This window comes from Platichthys flesus, chromosome 3 (genome assembly GCF_949316205.1).
Source record: "Platichthys flesus chromosome 3, fPlaFle2.1, whole genome shotgun sequence".
NCBI lineage: Eukaryota > Metazoa > Chordata > Actinopteri > Pleuronectiformes > Pleuronectidae > Platichthys > Platichthys flesus.
In genome coordinates, this window is record NC_084947.1 from 16,553,843 (window position 1) to 16,580,966 (window position 27,124).

A 27,124-nucleotide genomic window follows, 5' to 3' on the forward strand; every position below is an offset into this window, starting at 1 on the left:
CATCAGAATCGAGAGTTCTCTAAAGGTGGATAACGCTGTGATAGATGAAATATGAAGATTACAGAAGATGTAACTCCTTTGTTTCTATTCTTCCCTCTCCCTTTAGACCTCTGCACCGTTACCTCCATTCATTCCTTTTTCTTCCATCCATCATCGCTCTACCCTCCCTGCTTCCCACCTCCAACCACTAATCTCCAGCCACCTTTCACTTATATACTACACCACCGCTATCACCATCTTCCTCTCTCCTCTCTCCTCTCTCCGTCCTCCTCCCTCTTCCCTTCATTCAGACACACCCCCAAGGTGACCCTGTGGTTATGTGCTACCTGTTAGCACTGATCGAATGAGTCATCAATGTGACTCATCAAGGTGTGTGTGAAGGTAAACAAACCCTATACTCCATCTATTTTCCTGGAACTCTTTCAATTAAATGTGCTCTTGAGTATTTACTGTGAGCAAACAAGTGGAACAACAATCATTTTTTTAAAGATGTTTTGTGGGTATTTTCCAGCTTTCTTTTATTGATAGAAAAGTGGGCACTAAGCGTGAACTAGGGAGAGAGAATGAACCAACGAAGGTCAGTCGAGAACACTACCCACGGCTGTAGCTGTTTGAAAACAGTGTAAAGCGTCTTCAAGATCTTTTATATATTATTGAGAAGTGGACCGCCACAGTCTATTTAATTAATGGGAAACACTGAACACAACTTCAAGCGCAGCAGAAAAGTGAAGAGGCCTGCTGTAAAATTAAACACAATTTTCTTCTAAAATGCCCAGAGTTATCAGAGAACATGGGTAGGGAAATAACCACACCATGGCATTCCTATAGCACACTGACCAGAAGGTCGGTGGTTTGATCCCTGGCTCCTCCAGTCCGCAGATCATGTGCCATTGGGCAAGGCCCTTAACCCTAAGTTGTCCTCGATGACTGGGCCACCTGGGAATATTGTGTGATAGAAAAATAGCTTACACTACTTTAAAATGCTCCATATATTTCTGACATCCCGCCGCCTCTGCAGTGACACAGGGTCAACGTACAAGCGACAGAGCACTGACTCGTGTCTGTCAAAATGAATCTCTGTTGACGAGACTAGAGGAGAGAGGAAAGGAGTTGAAACGCTCAGGAGGGGCCGGGATTCGGGAGGATAGATGTGAGACAGCATGCTAGCGGCATCATGTGTAAAGCAAAGGAAAACAGAAGGAGGGAGATTAACTGTTGACAAATTGAAGACGGATGTGAGAAATGAAAAGGGAAGAGGCAGAGCTATCTTTCTCAGCTTGACTCGGCTCCGTCGGAGGTTGCCACAACTTCAGAGACACTAAGCTACATGCTTAGAGGATCAGAAAACTGCACTTCACGCTGCAGCGAGCGTAGCTGGTTGGAAAACATTCATCTTCATTTAACAGGCGAAGTCCCTGCTGACGCTGCTGCATGTACATGCCAGACACATGGCATCACCATGCATGACACATACTCGTACAGCCCACAGAGGTTTGCATAATCTCCTCCTGTGTATCTTTTACTTTTTGGAATGAACCATTAACTATGTTTTTTCCCCCATATGTATTAAAAAGCGTGGAGATGCACTAATCTCATGTTCAGATTTTGCGATGGTCTCACATACAACCCAGCACTCGCACTGCAGGTGCTTGTATGTCCTGCGCTCCAGCTTCATCTCTTCTCCTCACTCTCACGCTGCTTCTGTGCGCACGTGAAATATCGACAAGTCCTGCTCTCAAACTGAAAGAGCATGCGCTTATTAAGATGGGGAAAAAAAACACCTAAACAGTCCAAAGAATAAAAGAAAAAACAGAGGGAATAGGTTTCTCTACTCAGGAAATGTTGTTCTGATAAACTGCCCTGCTGATCATGAGCTCTCCGCAGATTTCTCTGTTTGTGGTTCTGCACCTATTTTCAAAATTGCTCTTCATCCAAAAACGACATTTATTGTACCTCTTCTCATAATACACGTTACTCCACCCTCCCTCTTTCATTCCATCTGTGCCTCCCTACCACCCACCCTCTCTCTCTCTTTCTCTCTCATGGTCCATTTAAGTCACTCGTTCACCCTCCTCGTCTTCCTCCTACTAGTTCTTCTAGTCTCTGTTGTCAGGGAGGGGGAGGAACATTGTGGGCTGGTGGTTCCTCCTCAATATTTAATCAGAATTAAACATAAAAAGGACTATTCTGCGTTCAATAATTCATACTAAGCTGGGAGATACCAGGATATTCATCTTGAACCCCCCCCCCCCCCTACACAAACCCACACCACCCAACAGAGGAAGAGAGAGGCGAGGGCGGGAGACCAAGAATTGAATTCAGAAAAACAGAAGTTACTGTAAATGACAACAGTGCGTGGTGATATTTAAATGCACGGACTGTCACGCTGCCTGTGGTCTTCTCAGTGCCGTTTGACATTCATGTAATGTTCCACCTTTGTGTTAAAGAGATAAAAGAAAACACGACAAGCGATGCGCATATGCAATGAAGATAATTATCCTCTTCATCCAGACAAATTGATACAAATGTGGCTGATGCTTTCTTTTAGTATTCTCTTTCATTGCATTCAACGCATCAGCTATATACTTTAAAAGCAGATAGCCCGGTGTAAAACCCATGCGCTTGCATATCATTACTCATTGATTAGCCTTGCAATTACCCACCCCCCCCCCCCCTCAACTCCACTGTATCTGATGGGAGATTTAATTACGCATCATCTCTTAGAGCAGATTTTTTTTAGTGGGCCGTGAGCCTCAAATTTGACTGAAAGCAAACACGTGACTAGCAAATTGTTTTGTGAAGCTGTGGCTTGTAGCTGTAAATAGCACTTCTCAGTTTTGTAATTTACTGTCTTACTAACTTCACAGCAATATGTTAACGATAACATCTGTCATGGGGCATCGTGGAATGACAGAGTTAAAAATTGGCTTTGAGGCTTGAATTAAACCGCCTGTTCCACTTGAGAAAATAAAAAAAAACACAGGTGTAACTTCCAGCCTGCACGTAGGACTGTGAGTTTATAGCCGCTTGATATAAAACAAACAGACCTGAGTATGACAAACACAGCCGAGGCAGCAGGAAACAAGTGAAGGACAAAATGTTTTCATGAATAAAACAACAAGCTGAAAATAAGGAAAGAAGCATCTCCTTCTTTGGACTTCACACACACACACACACACACACACACACACACACACACACACACACACACACACACACACACACACACACACACACACACACACACACACACACACACACACACACACACACACACACACACACACACACACACACACACACACACACACACACACACGCCCTCTCTCTCTCAAACATTATCCCAGTCACCTTTAGTCGTTCTCTTTTCCTCCCACACTTTGGCTTTCCTGCAGCTGGGCCAGGAAAATGAAAGCACAGGCAGGCGTACTGGCACAGAGACAAACACACACTATCATTTACTCTCTCGCCCTCATACACTTACCCACTTTGAGACCAATCCACCCACCCAGGATAAACATGCATTGGCTGCCAGTGTGAAAGGGCCAACACATGTTATCTAACCTGGTTTTATGACCCGGCCCCTGACCTGGGTGTTAACATGAGCTTGACACATCTGGACTTTAGCTTAAACACAGGTTTCTATAATATGTGGTTGTGGTTAATAGTAAACTATAGTATCACTGCATCCCTCTGGAGGGAATTCATTACACCTATGCTAAATCCAGCTACTTTCCGTATTGTTTTTAAAAGGATCTCACTTGTCTTAAAAGCCCCCCCTCCCCCCCTTCATTTCAAACCATGTTTGCATGTGTGTGAACTAGTTGTCCTCTAAACATACGTCTGAAACCAGGATTTTCTCACGCCTAGATTTACCAGCATTCGACTTTTTATGATCATACACATGTTTCAAGTATTAAGGTACACACAGAAGCTGCGTCTCACCAGTGTTACATCCTTAGGAGTCAAACTGTACCTGCCCTATTCAATTTCAAATTGTACCATCTTTAAGTTCCACAGTTGTTTACCTTGTGGTACACCAGAGGGAGCATGCCCTGCTGACCTTTCAGTAAATCTGACATTTCCCAGCAAATAATTGCCTGCATCAAAAGATACAGCTGTTCACCAACTTTGTAAGAAACAACTGCTGTAGTCTAAAAGTAAAATGAGACGAGCACAATCTTGTCTGAGCTCCTATAGAGTACTTTGTGCCAGATGTCCTCAGCACTCCTGTCAGTAGCTTGCAAACACAACCCTTAAGACAGCCTGCATAAATAAGATACCTGATTTCATTGAAATTGTGTCATGATTGTTATTTATGAAAAGGTAAAAACAGCCCTTCTCTATGAGGAGCCGTCTTGTTCTTTGTTAAAATGTTCCATTATCTCTTAGGACACTGCTGAGAGTTGTGGTACCATGACATTGACCAAACGAGACGTGTGGTCCCACCTATTCCCTAATCTGAGATGTCCTGGTGTTTCCTCAGAGGTTGTCGGTTGTACAGAGATGTTGTGTATTCTCAAACGCCGCTGTGCTTCGACCCCGGGGGCCATCTCTGTGATGTTGCCAAAAATACTCCTGAGTGCTCAGTTTCTGGAAGGCAGTGGTAACCGTTTGGTAAATTCAGAGAGAGACAGCATCAGACTATCTGGCCTCTACAGCTGCTCCTGCTGAATGATTCACATGCCATTGTTCTGGTCTGGCGTATTGTGTTCAGAGGATCCATCAGCGTGAGCATCAGTCAGCCGCTGGAACCCCACTGAGGACACCATCAATCCACTTACACGCTGTGCAACTGTGACCAATGCTAGGCAGCCTAAAAATATGACACGTGCCATGTGTGAGCACATACTGTATGTGTGTGGTGTGTGTGAGCATGTGCTTTTGATTTCTCTGTGTGACACATTTTAATGATTATTAGAATAATCGAAACACATCATGATTAACCTGCAGTATTGGTGCAAACAGGGGGAGGAGTAGCATGCAATAAACACCTGGCAGGGTCATCTCTCACATTCCATCCTTGATTAAATAGAGCTTGGGTGTGTGAATGCTTGTGAATACAAATTAATTTAAGACTGCCACTGATCCAACTCCCTATGTTAAAGCCCAGTCGCTTTACCACAGGAGGTGAATGTTTTTAGTTGCCGTCTCACTCACACTGATTGGAAGTGAAAGGGAGGCACATTTTCGCCACTGAAACATTCACACATATGCCGTTAAAATTCTTTTACACCGAAATTACAAAATAAGTGTGTTAGTTTTTTTAAACATGGCTTAACCCGCTAAAAAAGACGATCAACTCCTATGCCATTGCCAGTAGAGGAGAGCTAGTTCTGCCCCCCCCCCCCTCCCTGGTGAGTCATGTTCAACGTCATTAGCGCGCCCGGAACCAATGTGCCTGTGCTGCATCATGCTGTTGCACGTTGTTCCCAGGACGCAAAAGCTTCATGGCTGTTTACGTGCCAAAGCCTAGAAGTTCAACAGATGTAATAATGTCATGGCAGAACAGGTGCAGCGGCAACCTCTACACTGCCAGAAGATGATGAAAATATCACGTTCACCCAGGAATCATGTTTCCATCTCCACCGTATGGAAACAGAGCAGATAAAAACCTGTGTCCACTGCAGAATAGGGATGAAACGGTTACCAGTTTTATGATTAACCACAGTAAATCCCAGAGGGTTAGCATTATTGTGGGAAATTGAAAGTATCATTATAACTGCATTTGTTTATCATGGTGTAAAAGCTGTCGAGCATCAACCACAGTGAGTAACGGTGTCCTACACACACAGGCACAGGTTTGTTATGTGCATGTGTGAAGGTTACATTGTTTGATTCGCTAATAAGTTTAAAAGAAACGAATATTTAAACACACTGACATTTTGCGCGCACGCAGTTCAACTGCCACACACAACACGATGAATGAGATAACGTGAACAGCCAGGACTTCAGGGTTAAAGTGACCGGAGCGATCAGGATTCATGATGCAACGTCATCGATTAATAACAAAATACACGTCATCGTCAGTTTGCGACGAAGATGAGCAGATACACACACGCGTACACGCACACACACTCCTGCAGACAGAAGAGAAGCTTCCTGCAGATTATGACGCAATGCAGTGTTGCAGACGAAGCAACGTCCTGTTTATCCATGAACATAAATATGAATATATGGGTTTTTATAAAGATCAGTTCAACGTGTGCGTGGTAAGAAAAGAGCAGAGGAGCAGAGTCTCTTGTTGACCTGCGTCGAGTAATGCGCCTGGTTGCCGTGCTGTGCACTTCACCTCTACACCCACAGCATTTAAGAGCATTAATAAGAGGTGAGCACCGTTTGACTGACAGCTCTCTGAGGGGACTGAGACTCCTACCCGGGGGACAGGGATGTGTGTGACAGCCATGCTTGACAAGATGTGCCTCCAGACTTAAACATGGCCAAAGCGGCACTGACTCTCAAGTGGAGGCCATTTGGTCCCGAACTGCATCTGAATACATTTACATCCACTTAACGTTACATGTCATACATAAAAGATGGGGTAATAATTGCTTCAATAAAAGTTTCACGCTGTGCAGGCTTCATTTGTTTCTGCTTAACATAATTTTCATTTTGGGGCTTTGCTGCACAGGGTTAGAGTTTTCTGCTGACATCGGTGTTATTAGTGACATTTTGTGTACATAAAGTTTAGAACCATGCATATGCATAAATTATACATATGTGTGTGAATAATGAACGTACATTTGTCTGCCGGCATGTGTATGTGGACATGTATGAAAACCACACTCACCAGCTCCTTCTTCTTCATGCACTCCATGAGAATGATGAACAGATGTTGGGCCTGAGTGCGGCTGTAGGTGAATGTCTTCTGGATGGTCACCAGCAACTGGTCTCTTAGCGACTCATTTATTATGCTGTAGGAGCGGAGGTGAGGGGGAAAATAAGACAAGAACATGTCAGGAGGGTGGAAGAGAGAGGGAGGGAGAAGAAGAAGAACAGTGTGGGGAGAGCAGGCAAAGTAGATTTATTTGTCAGTGGGCAAAACCAAGGTTGACTGGGACTCTCAGCATATTTTGTTTAGAGTCGTTGATGAGGTGGGAATCTGCAAGTTTACCTTCATCTGTAAATGCATATAAAGTATGAAGCTATACAACAAGGCTGAGGCAAATATAAATACACATCAGATAATTTCACAAAGCACTTTTCTAGTTCTTCATTTGTATCACTTCATGTTTCTATAATAACAATATTTCTTAAATATTACACTGCAGCTTCAGCATTACGTGTATGAAATTGTATGAATATGTTTGCATATGTTTGATCTAAGGGACTTAAGGTTTTTGCACAACAAGTCTGTAGTTTTTTCAGTGATGGAATCAAACTGGGCTCCTGAAATAGAATTGGAAAAGGTCGGCATAACTTTGCAACTCTTTGGTGAGAAGATAAAATTCTCCTGTTTCCTGACGGCTTATTGGGATTAGATGGATGTTCTAAGTGAGAGGACCACAAAATCATCCCCACAGGTCGACTCCATTTTTATCTCCTACTGCAAGTTTTGAATAGAATAATAAAATGCATCTGACTCTGTGATTTAAGACAGACTTGTTGTGCAAAGACCTGTTATCTAATCATTTAGTTATAATCAAAATAATTTGTATCAGAAAGTCTGATTGCAAACAATCTCCCCAGAGTAAGTGCTTTTCCACAGTAGACGAAGGTTGTACTAGTTAGGGTTTGTCCTCAGACCACAGCATGATGTGCACATGTGAGAGCGTACCCTCCCTCCTCTGAGTATTTGTGTCCAAAGGCCAAGATGTCTGACGCTCTGCCACTGCCATCACACACCACCACTGGAACTGGAGGAGTGTCCCTGAGGTACTCCAGCACTATGGAGATCACATTAGGACCTCCCTCCACAATCAGAGCCACCACCGGCACACCCTGACCAATACCTGCACGTAAAGAGAGCAGGAGTGGGAGAGATGGAGGGATGGCAGAGGGGAACAAAGGGATGAACAATTCAGAAAAGGGAAGAGGAGTAAAGAAAGAGAAGACAGGTTAGGGATAGAATAAGACAAAGGGAGGGGAGTCAGGCTTGATCTACAAATAGAAAAGCTCAATCCAAATCTACCAACCACGTATTAATGTGATACGTGATGCTTCCTGGATTCACTGCCAAGACGTTGCACACTTTTTAATTATGGAACAGAGGATTACAAAAAATATACCAAAAATAACCAGCCTTTTCTCTGTTCGTGTGAGTGTGTGTGAACGTTACACCGATAAATCCCTCACTGTTCCACATAGATTGCTCCTTGCTTGCTAATCACAGGCTATTTAGAGTAATTATGCATCATTAGCAGGTGGGTTATTCCTGTATGCAGTGAGGCTAGTACAGGAGAAGCTACTGTAGATATGAAAGTTATTGCCCAACGGAATTTTCAGCTTTATTCTTGCTCCTCTCTTCCTGGCTGTTGTTCCTCATTAAACCAAACCATTACAGACATCATAAACCCTGTTCGCTCTCGTTCCAAAGGCCCATTCTCTTGTATCCCCTTATGTTCTTTCCCTCTTTACTGTCCCCAGTCCAATCCACTTCCAAAACTCCCTTCTCCCCTCATCCTGCCTTTTCCTGCAAACCTTCTATCTTCCTCTCTGTTTTTTTTTTTCATCATCATCTCCCTCTTTTTCGGTTTCATGAGGTTGTGTTTTTTTACCGGGTATTTTGACTCTTCTAATTCAAAAGCTGTGTAGCTGCCGGATCTTCCCCGCCCTGCTGCACCCTCAGCCTGGTCTGCATAATTCACAAAGGAGAAAGCGTAGTCTGTCTCTCAAAACACGCAGGCAGACGAGCACGTACAGATGTGTGCTTACAAACTTGGCACCCGCGCTCGCACACGCAAACACAAACACACGCACGTATTTGGGAGCTAACCTTACGCTTTGCCTCTCACAGCCTCGTGCGGCCTTGTAACAGGGACAGTTACATAAGAAGAATATTTTAGGGGCCTGCCTACTTCAAAGAGGTAACACGTCACTGTGCCACAACACATCACACGACCATACATCAACAGGGCGGAATGGGAGACAGAGAAGCAGACTAATGACTTGCATTTTTATGTCGGATTCTTCCATTTCTTTCGGATGTCTCTTTTTCCGTTACCTGGGTGTGTGTGCGCGTGTGCCAGTTTATGGCTGTGTCGGAGAGAGCATTGATATTGATGACTAGTGAGCTTTTGGAGGCAGCGCCGCACTATGTAAAGATTATTGTTCTACTGAAAGCCACCGAGGAGCAGATGAGAAGGGGAAAGTGCAGCTGCGTCATTGCTTGTCAATTGGTGGGAGGAAATTCTGCCTGCGTGTGCAAAACACACGCATGTCCATACATCTACAAACACATCACCATTCATACAAACACTTGCATATTGATACATACACACACACACACATGCATGTCCACATATAACTAAACAAACATCCCCATACATGTTCATCCACATACACACACAAGCATGTCCATGCATATGCACACTCATACATGTTGATAACAAATTAACTTCTGTTTTCCCTGACATTTCAAAACCAGCAGACAAGTTTTATTGCTATAAATATCTAAATATATATATGTCAATTAATATTTTTTACATAATTTTTCTCTATGTCCTGCCCACAAATCTATTTTCAGTTCAATTTAACAGATTTAAATGTATAGTTTGCATTTCTGTCTTGATGGACATAATGTCACCTGAGTTTCAACTGGTGCCACCTCCCACACATTCCAGTCCTGCTCCTGGAGGATTGTGTGGAAACTGAGACCTTGAAGTAACCAGTGTTGACGCTCGGCCAACAGCTGCTTCCACTGAACCTGCAATTTTACACTTCTTTAAATATAATCCTGCTGTTGTTAGAAAACTAAGTCCTTTGAATTATTCCATCCATGTGGGTGGATTTAGCGCTCTGAACCCTCCCGTTCATATCAAATAAAACTCTTTTTTAATACAGCATGTGCAGTGTGGTCACATGAGTCAGCACTTTCAGAAGCACATATATTGTTCTACATCTTTTGTTCTACACCCATGCCTGGAAAGCTAATCTGCTTATCTGAATTTGGTGAAAATCCAATCTTCTTACTGGAGTTTACAAAAGTGCAGCACTTTTATAAAGTGGACTGAGTCAATAGGTCTGGTTTTTCTTCCCGTTGTTTGGTGGCTGTGGATCAGGATCTAGAGCGGGTCTTCCACCAGCCAGAGGGTCTGTGGTGTGATCCTCAGCTCCCCCAGTCAGTTGCTGAGGTGTCCTTTTTCAAGCCCCCAAATTGTCCCTAATGGCTGTGTTCAGGGTATGAATGTTAGAAAGTAGAAACGCTCAATACAAGGAGTAAAATAAAGTAAAATAAAATAGGAGAGTAATTCCATGATGTGAATAAAAACAACTTAAAGACACTCAAAAACCTACGAGAGCATCAGGGTCTTTAGTCTAGTCTTAAATGTGTTAACAGAAGGGAAGCACTTAACAGTAAAATGCAGACTCTTCTAAAGCTTTAGGGCTGCGAAGCGAACACACAGTCACCCTCAGCCTCATCCTCTGGCTTTAGCCTCGGCCGAGGAAAAGCCACGAGCTGAGAGATCGGAGAGTGGAAAAGGTGGCAGAAAGCTCCAAGACTCAATTAGGGGCCAGACTTTACTTGTAGTGTAGAGTACTTTGAGTGATTGATAAGATGAGAAAACCAAATACAAATACAGTCTATTTCCATTTTTTTTTATGCTTTATCGTTAATGTTTATGTTTCTAAACTCAAGAGTAAAGTGGGTTTCACTTAACTTCTGATGGAACATGCAACCTCATCACAGATATCCTAATAGAATTTGGTGATGTTACATGTATGGTGTTTCGGTCTGATTCTGAATGCAATAACAAAGCTTTTACATCTACAGATATTTGTAGATTCACTGACTAATCTCCTCTAAACCCATTCTTCCTCCTCCTCCAGCACTGGCTTTATCCATGCTCCAGTCACACAATTCAACACATCAGATTACACAATCATCCCTCTGTATCCGATCCATAGTTTTTAACCCAGTGCCCCCACAGTATTTCTCAGGAGGGAAACTACCCTGATGGTCGATGAGCCTCCACTGCCAGTTTCTATTTTTATCCTCGTCTGGGAGAGGAGGAAGTAAACGAGGAGCAGAAGGAATTTGGGAGGAAAGGCAGAGACCGTAAGTGAGACACACATAACATGCTTAAATGATGCTAATTAAGGATTCAGCTATGACTCATCCTCTTTTTGTGTGTCTGTGTACATTAGTGTTGCCAAGTTTGTACTTGTATGAGTCAAATTAGTATCAGTAGACTCGGGGAGGTGTGCTACATTATGTGGGTCATTGTCTTCGCACCCCCTCACACCAAATGTAAAGACACTCACACATGAACACAACATTATCCGTGCGACAACCAAAGGAGACAGGAAACATCGCATCTGTGAAGGCAACACGACTCGACAGGCTACAGAACTAAAGGTCAGGGGGGTTTGGTGCCGAAAAAAGCAAGGCTTCTCTTCAATTTGTGTGTTGTTTTTTTTTGTCATGTTGTGACATCAAGATATTCTGTTATTTGTAACCTGGTCACAAGAATTCTAACTGACTCAGGCCTGTTGTGCCACCTTTTTACCAGGCGCATGAGTTGTGGGGCCACCAAAGCCGAGTGAGCCCGAGAGAATTAATAAGGAAAGGTGTCATTGACCAATAAAGGATATTTTCAAAAGAGAAATAGGGGTTTGAGAGGTATGACCCTTGTGATTTGTGTGATGATTTGTGAGTCGATGGGTCTGTGAGACTTTAAAGCTGTATTTAGTGATCTGGAATATTAGACCATATTTACACTTTGTTGCGTCATGCATTTTGACTGATCAGAGAAAGATACTGGACATCAAGAAGGCAAAGAAGAGTTGCAACCAGAAAGCAGTCAATCGATCCTTCACAAATAAAAGCTTAAAGGGTGTGTGACACTTCTATGAAGATGCAATGAACTCCAAATTATCTCATGAAAAAACCTCTAGAAAGTATCATGAGGGGCTATATGTGAGAACGCAATTGTCCAAGTCAGTATAAACTCTGGATAATGTCTGAGTGAGCCCTTGTGAGTATACAGCAGGAGATTCACCGCAGGATTCACCATGAGCGAATCAATGGAGGCAACATTTACATACCAAAAAGAAAAGAAACATCTCAGGATAAAAAAAGAGGTGCAACACAAATCGAAGACGCTGGGGAAGATGTCATCTTGGAAAGGCAACAAGATTTGAGAACCTCCGATGATACAATGTCGATTCAGACATGTTCTTCCTCCTGCATGTTGCACCACCCCTCACCTAAATACTCCTAATGCCATCTTCATATCTGCATACACAGTCCTGACCCCCTGGTCGTACATTTTCTGGAGTTCATGCCTGTAAAGGGCTTGAATAAGAGCTGGTAAAGAATCTTGCCATCTGACTTGCTTGATTGCTTTGCAGTGTGCACAGCCAGCTACCTGAACATGTCTGACCGTATTACTACTACTCCTTTTTTCCCCCAAACACATTTACCACAGTTCACACTAATAACCATGCACTCAAATTCTTTCCACACCACAGAACATGTCATCCATGCCCATCATCAACCTGGAACCATAACTGTAGCAAGTCCTGCATCCAACCCACTACTCACTCTCTCTCTTTGTTATCTCTCCCCTACAGTGGTGAACAATCTGGTGGTTCATGTTCATAGTTCTGACATGTCCTCCGTTACCATTCGTGCATGAGCGCACCTTCGCCCAATCTCTTCAAGTGTCCCCCACTGTCTCTGTGCACTTATTCTCAGGTACCTGCTACATGCTGTGAAATAATATCTACTGATCCACACTGACAGAACTCAGTCATCAAGGTAACAGCACCTCTGACTTGAATTACAACCACTGACTGGAGGACTTGTGAAAAATGTATAAATATTTATTCATTCATTGATCGTCATCATTATCTAGAGACCTGAATCAGCTTGTGAATATTTAAAGGGTGGGTAAGTAGTAATTTACAAAAAAGAAAAGACAAAATGTTAGAAAAAAAAAATGATTTGTTGGTGAACCTGTTTGTCACTAACTGACCTGCCTGTCTGCCCCCTGCCCATGTTCTCACTCCACATGACCAGAGTCCTCAGTCAAAGAGGCGTACACCACTGAAGAAGAGACGATAGCCAGAGGTTAGCATGCAAGTCCTGGAAAAGCCGGCTTCTGGCTGTTGTTCTTCAGTGCATGTTAATGTGTTTTTCGGGGCGCAGCTCTGATAATGGCCGATGGCAGGGGCCGGGATGCATCGTTATAATTTTTTATAGTAGACTACCCATGCTATTTCTTTGCAGGATTATTAACACTTGCCTTAAACCACTTTTTAATTTGAACTTTTTTACATTTTCCCCGTTTGATTTTTCTTTGATACAACCACTTTCAGCAAAGGCTGACAGGTTAGAATTGTGTCAAAGAACAAGAGCCACCAATTCATCCAGTTGGTCACACAAGAAAAAAGTTTAAAATATGATGAACTTCATCTAAAAAATCCAAGGGTTTTCCAGACTTCTCAAAGTATTACAGCCCTTTTGTCTTGCTGTGTACCGCATCTTCAGGATGAATTGTTCTGTATGAGCTGCTCCATGATGGAGGTCACAGTATCATGGCTAATCTGCAACTCAAGGTCTTATGGCTTCTAGATTCAATTACCCCGGCTACTTCATCTCTTACGTATGCTGTGATTAATGAAACCACTGCTATAAGAGGGTCAGTGAAGGTTACACAGAGTTAACACATACACACACACACACACACACACCAATGCACACATTCAATATACAAAGTACTTACGTGGCCAATTTAATATTCCAAGAAATTTAGGTGAAATGAAAGAGGTCCCACTCAAGGTGCCTCCTGCATTGTCACAGACTTTACCTAAATTGCACAAATGAATAACTTTTATTCCTCTATGAGCCTGGAATGTGGTTCGAATTTTGGAGCAAATAAAATTAAGGGTTTTCTTTCCCAATTTTTCCTAGAGAAAGTAAGAAAACATTCATGGATGAAGCTTATTGTGTCCTCTCGCATGCTACCTTTTCACTTTCTTATACCGCTCTCTCAGTGAAGACACCTGAAGGTGATATCTGGCCTCACTGCTTCACTGCTGCTTCACAAATAATTTGTGTCCGTCCCTGCTCACCCTCAGTCCCTTGGCTATGTTATCATTTCCTCCCTCCTTCTCTTTCTCCTGTACCTGTCATCTCTCCAAGGCAGATGTGTAATTAGAAAAGATTATAGCCCCGGCTGCAGACATGTCAAAAGAGCTGTGTCATGTTTGAGTGAGCTGTGCTAAATAGTGCCAATCAGTTTTTATTAATTCTTCAGCAGTAGGAGACGAGGGGAGGTGGAGCTCAAGTGAAAGAAATGAGTGTGTGTGTGACCTTAAACCAATAAACGAATGTCAGGAAAAGCAATGTACGCAACGTTTTTTTAAATGAACAATTACATTTGTAAATAACAATGCAATAAATGTTGATGTGGGTCACTATAAGCTCTGTCCCTCTGTTTGCATGTTAAGTCCTGTGCTTATTCATCTGTATCCTCGTCATGGTAATCCAGACTCATTTGCATCTGCATCTCTCTACAAGTCCTTTCAAGCTGGACCACGTCCGGCTGAACAAGTCACGTGAAGCCCAGGCACATACAGTAGGGCACACAGGGCACAGCATTTACTCTTGCGTGTGATTGTGTTGGCTCTTTTGACCTATTTACAGCTGCACAAGCAAAGTTTCCTGTCTTGAGGCATTTATTTTGTTTACCACCGGCCAGAGCTGTCCCTTGACTATTCTCGTCCACTTTCCACTGAGGAGTGTATGAAATCACAGGAAACGACGTCTTCCACAACATCAAATATACAGTGGAGACTGCAGGACAAAGTCCACAGAGAGAACACACAGCTATCACCCTGGGGAGATGGGAAGAGTTTTAGGGAAGGAAAAACTGTGCTCCAGTGAGTGGTTCCGACAGGTGCCAGTGGTGCTGCCATGCCTTGTGATGGAAATGAGCACTGTGCAAAATAACCCCATATATCTCCTGACAATGGAAAATGGAAATGTAGTGAGGTTTCAGGAAAAGGATTCAAAATTTAAAATATATTTTTTCTCTAACCAAAACACCTATGAGTTTCCAATATGGAATTGATTCTGATATTTAAATTTGGCGATATATTATTGTGGAGCCAATTTGATTTCTCCAGCATTTCTTGCCGTCACGTTGACGGTTCTGTTGCTTGGAAAATTGCACACAGCCACACTAGGATTAGCTACACGATTGCCCAGACATGACAAAAACACCACAGGGGGAGATTAGGCATATCTATTCACCACACTTCTTTCATGTTTGGTTTGTGTGCAGCGTGTGTGACTGTGTTTAAAAGTAAAGAAGTGGGGAAGAAAAGAGCTTGTGGATATGTGTGGTCTAAAAGCCACATGTAGGGACATTCAAACCAGCTCTCTTCCCTCTTTACTTCCCTTTATCCTGCTCTCTGTGATAGGACCTAAGGCTACACTTGGATCCCATGGGAACCCTGCTGTGAGGAAAATGTATGCACTCCTCGATTCACTGTGGACAGGTAATCAAATCAAGAAATGGTCCTTGTTTGCCAGCCCCGCAGCATCGAAACAGGAAGGGGAGGACACATCGTACGGGCATTAAAACATACATAACCAAAGACAAGAAACTGTGCAATATAAATTTGTTTTCCAGTATTGTGTTAGGTACTTTTGGGTGAAATTCTCTTTTAGGGGTGAAGCGGCCCTTCTGTAAATCAGCCGAGCTTCAGGATTAGAGCTGTTCCAGTTTTTCCCCCTCATGTTAAGAAGCATAAAATTATTCATGGGCCTCGAATCGCCCAGCAATAAATATTTAAAACTTTCTTTTCAAACATGCCTCGGCCAACTTATGGATATTAAACAGGTGATCTTGAATTAGCTCCTTGGTAATGTTCAGGTTATGTCCATCTACAACGTTCAGACATATTTAACCTGGGAAACAAGATTCATCATTTGTTGCACACAAAAAAACTAAAAACAAGGTATAATTCCTGTAATTGCGGATATTCACTCACTTCACAAGTCACTTCACTACAAGCAGAGATAACAGGATGACTTTAAATCGCACTACCAATCCATCTTGACTGATTGAGCACTTGACCTCAAGACGAAAGTAAAGCAGACGGAGTGGCAGGTGATAAAGTTGAAGGCTGATTATCGAGGTAACTCAGACACTCCTGAGGTTAAGGTTATATAATAGTGAAGTTGATTCCTCTGTGTTGTGGGTCAGCGTTATACTATCACCCAGTTAATGGAAGATCCCAGCAAATGCTCACCAAGGATCCAAATATAGGTCGTTGGATTAAAATTAGATTCATATCGGATGCTTGTGTGACGACTGGGCGTCCCTTTGCCTTCCCAGCCCCTTTTGTATGACTCCAGGCATAGGATGACAAAGGGAAGTCCAAAGGTCACAAGACTGAATGAAGAAGTAGATTACTGTACCCATTCAACCTCAAGAACAAACAAACAAACTATGCTTTATTCCAAGAGCAACATTTAACATCAAGTCCCTATCAGCAGGCACCGGTGACAGTCATCAGAAATGGAACTGACAAAGGAAAGGCCTGAGGTACGATATTGCTTTTGACACTCCAACACCTATTTCCCCGACATTCTGACAGTTATAAAATAAAGTATTGATGTTAAAATGTCTGCATTCATGTCAACCAAACGCTGAGGAAATGATTCTACAATTGCCTTATGTTGACAACAAAAGACGGTAATAACAAATAAATCAGGGCTGCAAACAACATTTCTCTGACTCAGGTTTGTCCGCGGCTCTGACACGTTCTTAACAATCCTGCGGGAGGCTAGTGAGAAATGTATTTAGAGGGAATTTGAGCGGTTTTTGTGCGCTTGTGCGTGAGAGAGGGGGAAAAAAATGGAGGGAGAAATGCATTTTGTATTCATGCAAATCTATTTGGTTTCCAGCTAGAGTGTAATGTGTAAATTGGAAATGGATAAATGCAACGTGACAAGGACTCGGCGGTGGATGAAAACAAATATGTGCATGTGCAGACTGAAATACACATTAATATACGCACTCTGCATAAACACCTACATCTTCCAACACACATGCGAGCATTCAAATACATTCTTGCTGCCCTTTTATGAGAATAATGTACTTCTGCTAAAGCAAATTATAAAATGAAAACAATGAGCTGCACAGGAAAAACATGATTTTAAGGTTTACATAAAAACACTGTAAAAAATACTCCAAAACAATCAGTTTAACCTTTCTTTCCTTTATGTGTGTGTTCATCTGAATGTCCTTATTGTGTGTGCAGTATGGCGCATGTGTGTGTGCACATATGTGTGTGCTTGTCACTATTTGTTAGCTGGTGCTGTAGCTGTGTGCAAAGCTCCAGAACAAGAAAAGGCTAACAGCAGGTTCATATGAGGCAACAGTTCATCTGAGCTCTCAGGAAGCTTTGAATATACAAATAAAGCGGTCCTGGAGGGAGGGACAGTTTCCAAGGCTTATCCATTTGTATCTCAGCTGCTTTAAAATATAATCTGACAGTATGTTCACACTATTAGGCAGGTAATGATACTTTCAGTCTGGTTGCAGACTTTGAATCCAATTAACACTCAGTGGTTGCATTGATAAAAAAAAGGGTTATTCGTTTTCATTTAGCAGCTTTCAGTCACTGTGTTCCTTTAAAACATCTTCTCTAATTCAGGGTATGTAGGTCAGTCTGACAATAGCCGTGACAGACAGATACAGTAAATTCCACTCACGTGTGTTGATCTTCTGCAGAGAGATGTGTTTCTCTAGCTGGCGTCGCAGTTTGACCTCAGCGCCGTACTTTCCCGTGGTGCCATTGTCTGCCAGGATGAAGTGGGAGTGGAGACTGTTCAGAACCGTCAACTTGCTCATCGGGTTGGACATGGTTTGGTATGGACGCACCACCTGGTCGAGTGAAGATAACGTTTAGTTATTAGGTATAAACATACATCAGAGAAGCGTTTGTTCTAAGAAAAATGGAAGGATTAATTATGAGCCTGTTCTTTCTCAACAAGTTATTAAAAAGATGTTTTGGTAAAAAAAATAATGATACTTTGGGTATCCACCAGTTTATACAGAGATTGATTTAAGCCCTGCTACGGCAACCTGAAATAGTTCTCTATTTTTCTTCTATATGTGTTAACTTAAACATTTTCTGTAGCCTACTGCTGTACAATGGCAAAAACAGAGGTTTCCAATAGTGATTACATGCGGTTATGGTAATATGATTTAGCAATTATTTGGATGAAATATATTTTTACAGTTTTTTAACAATTTTTCGCTGAACAGGGACAGATTTGTTATTAATAACTTTGCAGTTTGAAAGTAGGCAACATTTTATGGTTTACCATAAATATGCTTCCTGTCTGCTTAAACTCCTCCCCTACACCAGTAAGGCAGAAACAGAAATCAATTGTCGATCAGCGCAGAGAACCTTTGAAACGGTCATTGCTGAAACTCGCTAATAGCATTTTTAGCTACAGACGCATGGGGGCTTATCTCTGCTATGGTTTATACCTGGATGTAAATAACCACATTGACTATTCACTGATGGATGGAAACAGCAACAGCCTTCATAACGATACAATTCTGTAATAACTTTCAATATATATTTAGCCATAATGTTACATTGTATATATTCAAATTTGTTTATAGTTTGCATTGTTTTGTGTTTTTATTACTTATTATTTTTGACTGAGTGTGGATTTCACTCTTCCCTCTTTGCTGCTGCAACAAAGTAAATGTTCCTAAAGCAGGATTAAAAAAGGCTTATCTTATCTTATATTATCCTTTTTGTTACTGCAGGTTCTAGTGAAAAAATAACTGTGACCAATTCACATCATCCATCATTTTTAACAACACCATATATATTGAATATTCATACAACGTTAAGTTTCCTCGGAGCTTGGTGCTGGTCTACTGGGACAGTATCTGAGGTAAACTCATCAGGTCATTAAACAGTTGAGGCAAATCAAGCATGAAAAAAGAGCTTGAGCACTTAATCATCTCATTTCAGGCACCACCATTAATTGGCTCTGCTTGACTTGTTCCGCAGGAGAAGACATTTTTACTGTAACATAACATCGATTCCCGAGAATTTGAACGAGTCAGCATGTTCTCCACAGTCTCATGTGGATGCGCCTGCTGTCCGACTCACTTTGAAGGGACGTTTATCACAGATTGGATTGGCTTACTCAACACCGCAGTTAATAAGCTGTCAGCTGCAATTCACTGCCTCTGACAACTGTGGAGTGCACATGATATTTGTCACATACCAACATGCAAACAAGTGGTACAAGGGCCCACTGAGAAGTTGTATTCATTGGGACCTTATTGTTTTTTCAGAGACTTACATCTTTGCCAACAAGATCCTCCTGATTTTCTACGATGCCCCACGGGGCGATGCCAATGGTGCAGATCTTCCCCCTCGACTTGGAGGCGTGGTCTTTCAGTGCATCACCTACATGGCGAATCACACCTGTGTGTTTACATGAGTGTGTGTAAAAACATTTGAGAGTGTGTTTGAGACAAGGACAGAGAAACAGATTACAAATCAGTTTCATCACTTTCGATACAAAGCCACAAACTCAGATAATGATACACTCTGCTGCGAAAGATAAACAGAATTTGTGCGGCGCAGAAGACAACAGAACGGCAGCCAATGTGATAATACACACACACACACACACACACACACACACACACACACAGACACGGACAGGTCATAGCTTTGGGCCTCTTGTTGTTGTTGTCCTCAGTGGAGCAGCAGTCAGACCTGGAGACCATCTTATTCCATCTGTAATGCTGGCATTCATTCTTTCTCCACTTCAACCAGTGACTGTCCCTTCAATCTATCGATCCATTATTCAGGGCTCTGTCTTCTTCTTTCTTGACTTTGCACCCACTCTGTCACTAAACCTTACATTCTGTTCCTTTCTGTATCCGAGGGTGTCCTCTCACACCATCCAACAACATATCATGTCTTTCTAGCAGGTCTTATCTATCCTGTTAAACATATTTTCTAATATTGAATTATGTTTGGATCTTATTGATACATTTTAGCAAAGCAAATTCTCTTTTTTGACCTGGACCCAAATAAATAACAATAAAGTGCTATAGTGAGGACAAAATGAAACAGCATTGATTATCCACTATCAACACCTCTGATTTTCAGCCTAAAACCAATATCTATAGCTCACCAAGATACGTAAACATAGTGGAGCTCAGTTTCAGTCACAGAGATAATTTTCCATATGCATGATGATTCCATACGTATGCATAATTCATGTGTTGTCAATCTGTAAGCATAATGTTGATGTATGTTGAACCTTTGATATACTGAAATTAATTAAAATTATATTGCGATAATTGTTTCTTAATCCCCCTACCCTACTTTGATCCATGAAATTCAAAAAGCAGTTTATAGACTCTTACACTGTTATCACTCAAGAACCTCCTACTTCCCCTGTCAGACTATGAGTGTCTGTAAGTAGAGGTAAGTGCTCATCATTTATTTAAAGAGCCCCTTTGTGGTAATCCAGAGGTTTTTGAACATATTTACACCCCTGAGGGTCTTAATAAATGGCTATTTAATAGCTAATAACTTTGAGGACCAATCAAACAAACTCATCATACTCCAAGAAGAGAGACTGCATGGTAGAGATAAAATGTCCAATATGATTTGTTTGTCTTCAACATGAATTGGCAAAGTTGTACAGTGCTTTACCTGTGTTGACCCCACCAGTGAATATCCAGGCGCCTGTTGTCATGGCAGCCTTGATGAGCCCTTTGCCAAAGACCTGTTTGAGTTTGGGTTGTAATTCAAAGTTCTGCAGGCCCCCGTGGACTGAGATGAGCAGCTTGGGCAGGTCCAGCTGCCATTCCTTGGTCATCAGGTGAAGCAGCAAATCAGGCTTGGTGTCATACGACACTCGCACGTACTGCAAACGGGAGAGAGGTGTCAGTGATGTACAGCAGCTGCTTCCTCTGCTTCACCATCAGGCACATGGCGACTTTTGTCTGCATGTGCCTGATGTTTAAACACACAAACATGTTCATGCAGACAGTAGGGGCATCCACTACATGTTACAGGAGCATTACATGTTATGCAAATACATGAGGTAAAAGTAAAGTTAAGTGAATAGGACCGAATAGGGCCGTATTGAAGACCTGATGCTGAGCAAAAGCCTTTCATGTTTCATGTTCTAAAAAGCATTGAACAGATGTGTACTATGACTGCAGAACCACATGTATTATGGATCACCTGTTTATCAGCATCTCATTAATTTTCAGTCACTCAACCTGACATGTGTCTAATCATGTGTGTTGGAGTACAGGTGATGTGGTTGAGTCAATGTGAGACAGTGACTGTGTAAACAACACTCTCTACTCTTGGAATGGATCGATCACAGGAACTCGTTTGAATTTGTAATAATATGTTATTATAATTATTAGCATATCTGTACTCTTTAGGCGAGCAGATATGAAGCAATTCTTCATATGTGAGATGACTTTTAATTCGTTCTGAGTGTAATCTAAATATGAGCTTGAATGAGGAGGGTACTGAAGGAGTTATACCCCCTATACACCCAGGCGCTTCCAGGACCGGTTCGGAGCCAGAGCCTAATCTCGAACCGGTTCTTTGTGTTTCAACAGAAAAGGAATTGGCTCTTGGCCAGATAGACTGTTTTGAGTCTGGCATCAACACTTCACACATAACTGCTTCAAACCAACCAACATATTGTGACCAGCATTTAAGATAACAAGCTTGTGCCATGTTAAGTCTGCCAAGAAGATTGATTTTTGTAAAATAAACTGAAAAGAGACAAGACACTATCATCTGCCACTGATGATGTTGTGGTTGAATTTAGCGCTACTCTTACTGGGAAATCACAAACATACATAGTGAAATGCAGGACGTCCAGACTGGGGAAAAGCTTCTGTCCAACAGCCATCAGACTGTTATATAGGTCAAATACATGCACACAGACATATCCCGGAGCAAAGTGCACACAATGTTTGTTTTGCACAGACTCAATACGATTATACATCTGTTTACAGTCTAATGACCTACATTGCACTGATGCTTCATTGCAATATTTATATTTTTATATTTGTCGTACTTTATATGATCTTTTTTAACTCCAAACCCGCCCTTGCACCGGGTTCACCATCGATCGAAGAGGCGTATTAATGAGTCCTCTTTACATTTCCTTTTACAATTTTAAATATACATGTATATGAAGTGCATTAACTTGAGAAGCATGGTTGCTGCAGTACACTGACACAATGTGACACAGTCGATTTCGTTTGGAAGTCACCATGGCTTTGTTGGAGTGTCCTCCTCCCTGGAACTCGATGGTGCCGAAGGCATCGGTGGGACTGAGCTGTGTGTGCTTGGTGATGGACCACTTCTCTGACAGGCTGTCATTCTTTGCCAAACGCTCTGCCTTATCATTCTGACTGGATGAGATGCCAGGGGGCAGGCCCACATGCAGACCTATCAGACGGCCACAACAGCACCTGGATGAGAGCAGAAAGTTAAATTGGATGCAAGATGGGTATATTACACCTACTTTACAGAGAACAACTGAAACCTTGACAGGTCTGAGCCTCGAGCAAAGCTATTGTAGAACTGGGCAGAAAAAAAGAGGAGAGGGTGAGAAACACATTGTGTCTAACACGCGGGGATGAGAAAAAAAGTGTGAGAGCTGCTGTAGTCAGTGAGAGTTGGGCAAGGCTGAAATGACAGCTTGTCATTTGACTTTCATCTCTTGATTGGGAGGAGAGGAGGAGAAGCATCTGTGGGGCCCTGTAATCTTCCATCGGCTCTGTCTCTTTTTGTTTTGTGCACCTCGCAAACCTCTGTCTATCTCCCTCCTGTCTTCTTCTCTCCTTTTCCCTTTTGGCAACTCAAGAGTTAGCATCCTGACAGTTGAGTTGTAACGAATCAATTGCATAATTCCTACACAAGTACATACTTATTCAGATGTGCTGAATGCAGCTTTCAGACATGTATTATCACCTCACAGGATGGAGTGAGCCCTGGGAGGAAGGGGAGTTGGGATGCTTTGATTATCACTTCAAGTTTCTGTCATCCCTCAACCAAAGGTACTTTGCCTCCCTCTGCCTTTACGTGTCAGCACAAATGTTTTTTGACTTAAAAAAAGAAAGTTGATTTGATCTCATTCCCCTCCTACCGCTCACGGCTTTCTCCCGCTTTCCTCTAGTTATGCTAATTCTACTTACCTAACCATTAGTGGCATTTCCTGTGTGTGTGTGTTTGTGTGTGTGCAAGCTCGTGTGTGTGTTTGGTGACGTGTGTCGGCGCTTGAGGAATCAGATTGGATGTTTAGAGTCTGACAGTCAGCTGCAGGAAAGATTTTTGATAAAGTCACCACTGGCAGTGCCTTTGAAGAACATTGAAATTGAGCTCGAGTCTTTTATAATCTTGAAATGCACCTTAAATTGTGTTGTAATGTTATGACGCTTAAAGACCCGAAACACCAGATTATTCCTGAAACATCACTGAAGATGTGTCCAGAAGTATCAGGAAGATATTCTCAAAAACAGAGATTTATATTTATATCTCCTTATACTGAGTAGATAGGAAGCTTCTGAGGGCTCTGTCTTGAGAGCTGCTTAGATTAATAATCTGATTGACTGATTCTATGAATTGGTCTGACCCTGTATTTCACAAATGTCAATAAAGCAGTCCTAGGGTTTTAAATGTCAGTGTTTCGACTCATTTGTGTAGAGCAGGGGAAGTCGACTGGAGTTCAGAGAGGTCCAGATAGGGAACATTTCCTCAAGCAAAGGTCCAAAACATCATAACTAGCCATGATACATAAAATGTATACATAAAATGTATCAAGGCTAGTGTGTTGTCAACAACTGTCAAATCAAATAGAGTATAATGCAATAACAGTTTTACAATATTTACTGGACTATAAATCAGTAAAAACTATATATATATTTTATACATGTCACCCAAAAAATAAAATACATGACAGAAAGCTTTTTTCTAATTGTTGTGCTGGACTTTAGTTTCACTTCTTCTTCATTTTGTTACCTCATTTTCACTTAACAGTCACAACACAATTTTCTATCAATTTCAACCCATCTTAACAACTGAAGCTTTTAGAGCACACCAGTGTGAGGTTCCTTTCCTTATTTGTCTCTGCACCCTTCTCACAATCCATTCTTCTCCACTATTCTCTGATACGTGCATCCCTCTCACTGATTGGCACAATGCTCATCGGGATTCACTGATTATTTGTCAAGGAATGCAGTAGATGTGTGAGTTTCCTAAACCACACCACTGTCATGAAGGCTGAAAAGCTCAGAGTGTAATGGAAACGTACTGTCAAAATTTGACAAATCTAAATGATCGGTCGTTTACAGGTTCCGATCCAGGTAGAACACCATCTGGGTACAAATTAGGACTACGTTTCGACCTATTATCAACCTCTGTAGCATGTAGCATCTACCTGTGATGCAAAAAGCCTGTGTGAGATTACTCTGAGGCCTGTTCTAAAATGTGTGCAGTTAAACAGCGTTCTTTATTCGAATGGGACAATCTGGATGTGTGGTGAACTATCACATTAGTTAACTTCCTGAATTCTAAACCTATTGACTTCTTTAATGCAAAACTGTCTCGTAATTTACATGTTTACAGACAATAATATTATAGAAATAGAAATCCTTATTTTTCACAAAATGCTTTTTGCGTAGAATCAGAACGGGTACATACATACATACATAAGTTAAATGTAGTTCCTCAAGCATTGTCAAAACAACAATAGGTAAACACATTCTTACTCACCTATGGGGGTCTTTGGCGCTCACTAGGATATGAACACATTCTCTCTTGCTGAATGCTCTTTCTATCCACGATTTCTGTGCCTGCAGAAATGAAGACAGAAGAAGGCAGTCAGTCTTTGTCAGATAATGGAGCTCTAACCTGAGCACGCAGGAGTGACAGCAGGCAGGCAACAGACTCATACACTGACTTTTAGGGCTGTGCTTCACTGTTGGGTTCACCTGTGAAAGAAATTGTTTTTTTGTCCTTCAGGTAATAAGAGGAGCTGTGCTTGGCAGCGATGTGTTGTGTTAAATGACACAGACCCTTGTCTATCTCCAAGAAACAGTCCAGATTTGGAGGACGGCAAACACAACATACGCTTAGAGATGCAAGTAAAACTCAGCAATTTATTACCCCCAAAAAATCACAGCACTTTGGAGATGACACACACAGCACACACACCAGATGCAGAGTCCCTCACACATAACTCAAACGCTGAGGACACTCTGAAAGAAATGCTTTGTTACTCTGTGACTCCAGTCCAAACTGGATGAGATGAAGTGCTGGGGTTGAAGAAGTGGATGTTAAATGCACTGAGGCATTAAATTATGTCCGTGTTACACTCCTTAGATACTCGTTTGTGCAGCCAGCTGAGTGTGTGTGTGTGTTTGTGTGTGTAAGTGTGAGCATGTATATCGCTATGCGTGCATTTTGTTCTTATATCGTATCTAGTACTAAAATACTTCCTCTGCATAATGGAGGTAGGGTGCAAGTGCAAGACCTTGATTGCTATACAGTCGCATCAGCTGCAGGTCTGAGTGACAGAGCGACTGACTGGAGCCAATTACCCTGCTACAGATACAACAAGGCAGACATCGCTGAGCCACTAAAAGGAGCCTGAGATACACGCATAGCACATGTTTAGAAACTACCACACATCTGTAAAGACGTCTTCACACATTCGCACATACACAAATCCATTATATAGAAACGAGGATCCAACAGCACACAAGTTGATATATACTGTATGCAGCAGAACCCTCTCACCGCTAATAAATACAGTCACCAAGTTTTATGATAAAAGTAAGAAAGGTATCAAGTCTGCTCGCTTTAGTTGACAGAGCAGTTAATATCATCTATGACCCTATGAGCTTTATCAGGGACCATGGAGTTGTGCCAGCACTGGGGTGTCTCTTAGAGAATTAACTGTGACCTGTAACTCATAATATTGCATTTTCACAATAGATACGAGATAAGCTGGCTAAAGGTACCATGCAATGTCACAATGTGAAATACTACAACTCTATATTCTTTGGCGATTGCTGACATTTGCTTTACTTCCACGACGCTAACAGAACCTGCCAGTGGAACCTGCCTGATTACAGAGAGATATATTTTTAGTATTAAACTGTTAAAATACTGTTGCACCTTAATAGTGTCTGTAGTATATCTGGTTATGTTATAGAGATTATGCCAGAAGGCCACTAAGATAACAGTTTAGGGTAGATTTTATTTTGTAGTTGCTTTTTCAATTTTCTCCTTCACTGAGGGAGTGAAAGTAGTATATTGCAGGGCCAAAAATAGTGATGGGTTATTACTTTATAGAAATTGAAGTACAGGGGTGCATAGTACCTTTTAAAATCCACTTACTGCATCATTCAAAAGATGAGACATATAATAACAACTGCAGGAACAGCTTTGAAATCTAGATTTCCTGCGAGAGCAACAGAACAATCAATAAACACTTTGCCTTGTTGTTCTATCAGCACAATCAGCAGTCAAATGGGATACAAAAATGCAGAAAATAAAATAAGAGCTACACTTTCACTTGAACATCACAGCTGAGTGTTAGATCTAACAGGGACAACCTTGTTTTGGTTTGGTTTGTTTTATTTGTCCTGCTCTTGCAACTGTGCCTAACGTCCTGAATGCAGCTGGATCTTCACCCTGCTGTCATCTGATCAGGACTTAGTCCAACTTGTTTCATCAGCTGTTATGGTTATAAATCAGATCTATAAGCAAAATGAACAGTTTGTAATAAATATCTCTGTGTCTTTTTTTCTGTAATATTTAAAGTGTTTGTTTGTTGATTAACTGTAAAAATAAAACAGTTAATACAGCTAAAATCAGTTATGTGTTGCATTAAAATGTTCAGTTCTTC

General features: G+C 41.8%; 1 protein-coding gene across 2 annotated transcripts in view; it reads right to left on the reverse strand.

The window, feature by feature from the left end:
- The window catches only part of trpm3 (transient receptor potential cation channel, subfamily M, member 3), a 109,932-nt gene that overhangs the window by 36,924 nt on the left and 45,884 nt on the right, over window positions 1-27,124 (reverse strand). For both annotated transcript variants that reach the window (XM_062384800.1, XM_062384799.1), the window contains exons 2-8: window positions 24,985-25,064; window positions 22,481-22,682; window positions 20,887-21,100; window positions 19,514-19,638; window positions 17,894-18,065; window positions 7,778-7,952; window positions 6,791-6,914 (exon numbers count right to left, since the gene is read on the reverse strand). In XM_062384800.1, the coding sequence (XP_062240784.1) occupies window positions 6,791-6,914; window positions 7,778-7,952; window positions 17,894-18,065; window positions 19,514-19,638; window positions 20,887-21,100; window positions 22,481-22,682; window positions 24,985-25,064 (1,092 nt within the window). The remainder of the gene's footprint in view (window positions 1-6,790; window positions 6,915-7,777; window positions 7,953-17,893; window positions 18,066-19,513; window positions 19,639-20,886; window positions 21,101-22,480; window positions 22,683-24,984; window positions 25,065-27,124) is intronic.